The sequence below is a fragment of the Vidua macroura genome, chromosome 2 (genome assembly GCF_024509145.1).
Source record: "Vidua macroura isolate BioBank_ID:100142 chromosome 2, ASM2450914v1, whole genome shotgun sequence".
Lineage (NCBI taxonomy): Eukaryota > Metazoa > Chordata > Aves > Passeriformes > Viduidae > Vidua > Vidua macroura.
Genome location: NC_071572.1, coordinates 111,987,161 through 111,989,635, shown reverse-complemented (window position 1 = coordinate 111,989,635; position 2,475 = coordinate 111,987,161). Strand labels below are relative to the sequence as shown.

The 2,475-nt window shown below is 45.5% G+C and overlaps 1 protein-coding gene across 1 annotated transcript; it reads right to left on the bottom strand.

The window, feature by feature from the left end:
- Positions 1-249: 249 nt before the first annotated feature.
- HTR1F (5-hydroxytryptamine receptor 1F) lies at positions 250-2,192 on the bottom strand. Its single transcript, XM_053971875.1, has one exon. It carries the CDS (start codon positions 2,190-2,192, stop codon positions 1,089-1,091), a length of 1,104 nt encoding a protein of 367 aa, XP_053827850.1. The 3' UTR covers positions 250-1,088.
- Between the last annotated feature and the right edge of the window lie 283 nt (positions 2,193-2,475).

The window sequence follows — 2,475 nt, the reverse complement described above, 5'->3', positions numbered from 1 at the left end:
CACTTGCTTGGAAATGGAGCACAGCCCTGGTGTATGGGGCAGCCAAGAAGAGGCTCGGGGCCATCAGGCTTCTGAGGGTGGAAGGCTGAACTTGCTGAGCTGGGGCTGTCAGCCCCAGTTCTTCAAACCTCACCAAGCCACCCTCTGTCAGCCGTGCTCAGCCCTGGCATGAGCTGTGGCTGGTTTGGTGCTGCAGGTGACAGGCTCTGTGCCTGGCCAGGTGTGAGGACTTGGAGAAAGGAGTGTCTCCTGCTTCTCTGCCTTCTAATATCTCCACAGGGAGAGCCAGCTGTTCTTTATGAGCCTTCCCTTTCCCATGGAAGCGGTGTCTCAGAGCACCAGGCACTCTGTGTACCCAGCTTACTGGAGGTGCCCCAGATGTTTGGCTGTTTCCCTTGGGCTTATGTTCACTGCTGCGGGTGTGCAGTGGCAGAGGGCTCCCAACACTGGCTTGCTATGAAACTGGTAACCCATGAGAGCCCCATGCCTGCTGCTGGGGTGCTGTGTAACACAGGGAAGTCCACCTATGGGACAAGGCAGGGCTGCAGCTCACTCTGCAGCTCACTGGCTTAGGATGATGGTAGATATATTTAAAGCAACTACCCTTGGCTGTGAATGGCTTGGCTCTATGCTGCAGGCCTGTGCCAGACTGTTAAAATCATGTTGTCATTCTATGATATATTTTATATCTTATATCAGTAGGGTTTAAAACGTGTGTGTTGTTTTACTTAACATTTCATTGATGACCGAGGGTTACTTTTAAAAAAGTTTTGTTTCCTCCTCTATTTCAAGTGCATATTTCCTTCATATTTAAGGTAATACGTTATGCTTCAAGCTAGGCAGCTGTGCAAATCCCAGCTGCATCAGAGCTACCCCTTTTTCTAGAGCAAAACCAATCCCAGATGATCCATCTCTTTAAAACTTGGGCAATTAATGCTCCCAATATTACCTATACAAAAAAAAGTCATTATAATGTAAATGCAGAGTCCTGGTGCTTTGCCTTAAATACAACAAATGCCATCTCAGTTATATAAATTTATACAGGTTAAAAAATAATGACTGTGTTCTCCTTATATGAACAAAAGCTCTTAAAGATATTGCCCACACCGTACAAGCTTCTGGAAGGCTTTCTTGAAATCTTCATTAAAGATTGTGTAGATTAAAGGGTTAATAAGGGAATTTATATATCCCAGCCATGCTAGGAAATTAGACATGTCTTCTGAGATGTGACATGTTTCACAGGTGTTAACAACTACTTCTTTTACAAAAAACGGGAGCCAGCAGATCACAAATGCCCCCAAGATCAAACCGAGCGTTGTTGCTGCCTTTCTCTCTCTCGTGCTGGAGATTCTCTGTTTTTTCCAGGACTTCTCGTGCTTGGATTCAGACCTGGGACTTCGTAGGGTGATGTTGATTTTATCAGAGCTCACCAGGGGATCTGAGGTCTTCTCTGTTGTGCTGGGCATTGAAGCTGATTTGGTGCTTCTTTCACCTGCATCCAAAAGGACTTGTCCATTCACCCCCTCCTCCCTCACGATCCGGCTGACGCTTCTCCTGTGAAATGTCTTTGCTGCTTTGTAGATCTTGTAGTAAAGGATCAGGATCAAGGCCAGTGGGATGTAGAAGGCGCCAAATGTGGAGTAAATGGTGAAAACGATGTGGTCGTGTTTGATGATGCATTCGTCCTCCCTACTGGTTGTCTGGTGCCTCCAAAACAAAGGCGGCATGGAGATAAAAATGGATATGATCCATACAACTGCTATCATGATGCCAGCATGCTTAGGTGTCCTTTTCCGGGCATATTCCACAGCATCCGTGATTGCTCTGTACCGGTCCAAGGCAATGGCAGAGAGGTGCAAGATGGAACAAGTGCAGCACGTGATGTCCACGCTCAGCCAAATGTCACACACCACCTGCCCCATGATCCAGGTCTCCTTTACGATGTAGACAATGCTGAAGGGCATCACCAGGACTGCCACAAGGAAGTCAGTCACTGCAAGAGAGCAGATTAGATAGTTGGCGGGGTGGTGGAGCTTTCTTGTCACAATTATTGCAGTCATCACAAGAGAATTGATGGCCGTTGTCATTAGAGCAAGCACAGACAGGGTAATGGAAATGAGAATCTTGGATGTTGCCCATTTGAAAGGTTCTTCTGATGTACTGTTTTGTTCAGTTGAGTTTATTAAATCCATGTTCCCTTTTAAAGATGATCTTTACCCGTAGCAGTTACCTGTTGGAAAAGTAAAAACATTCAGATGTTGCACCCTTGATTTTTGTCATCTTAAAAGACTGTGGGCCCTAAGCTTACAAGAAGTTCAGACTTATCATTAGAAATTATGCTGGCTCCAAATTCCAGCATTGTTCCTTGAGTGGCTAAAGATACTTATTTTCCTTCCAGCTAGAAGCACTTACTCTGAATGCTTTGTAGAGGAGTCCTGAAACTGGTTTAATGTGAACAACCTCATCCTAAAGTAA

Excerpts from the sequence above, each read along its gene's own strand:
- HTR1F (XM_053971875.1), bottom strand. The coding sequence starts at position 2,192 with ATGGATTTAATAAACTCAACTGAACAAAACAGTACATCAGAAGAACCT.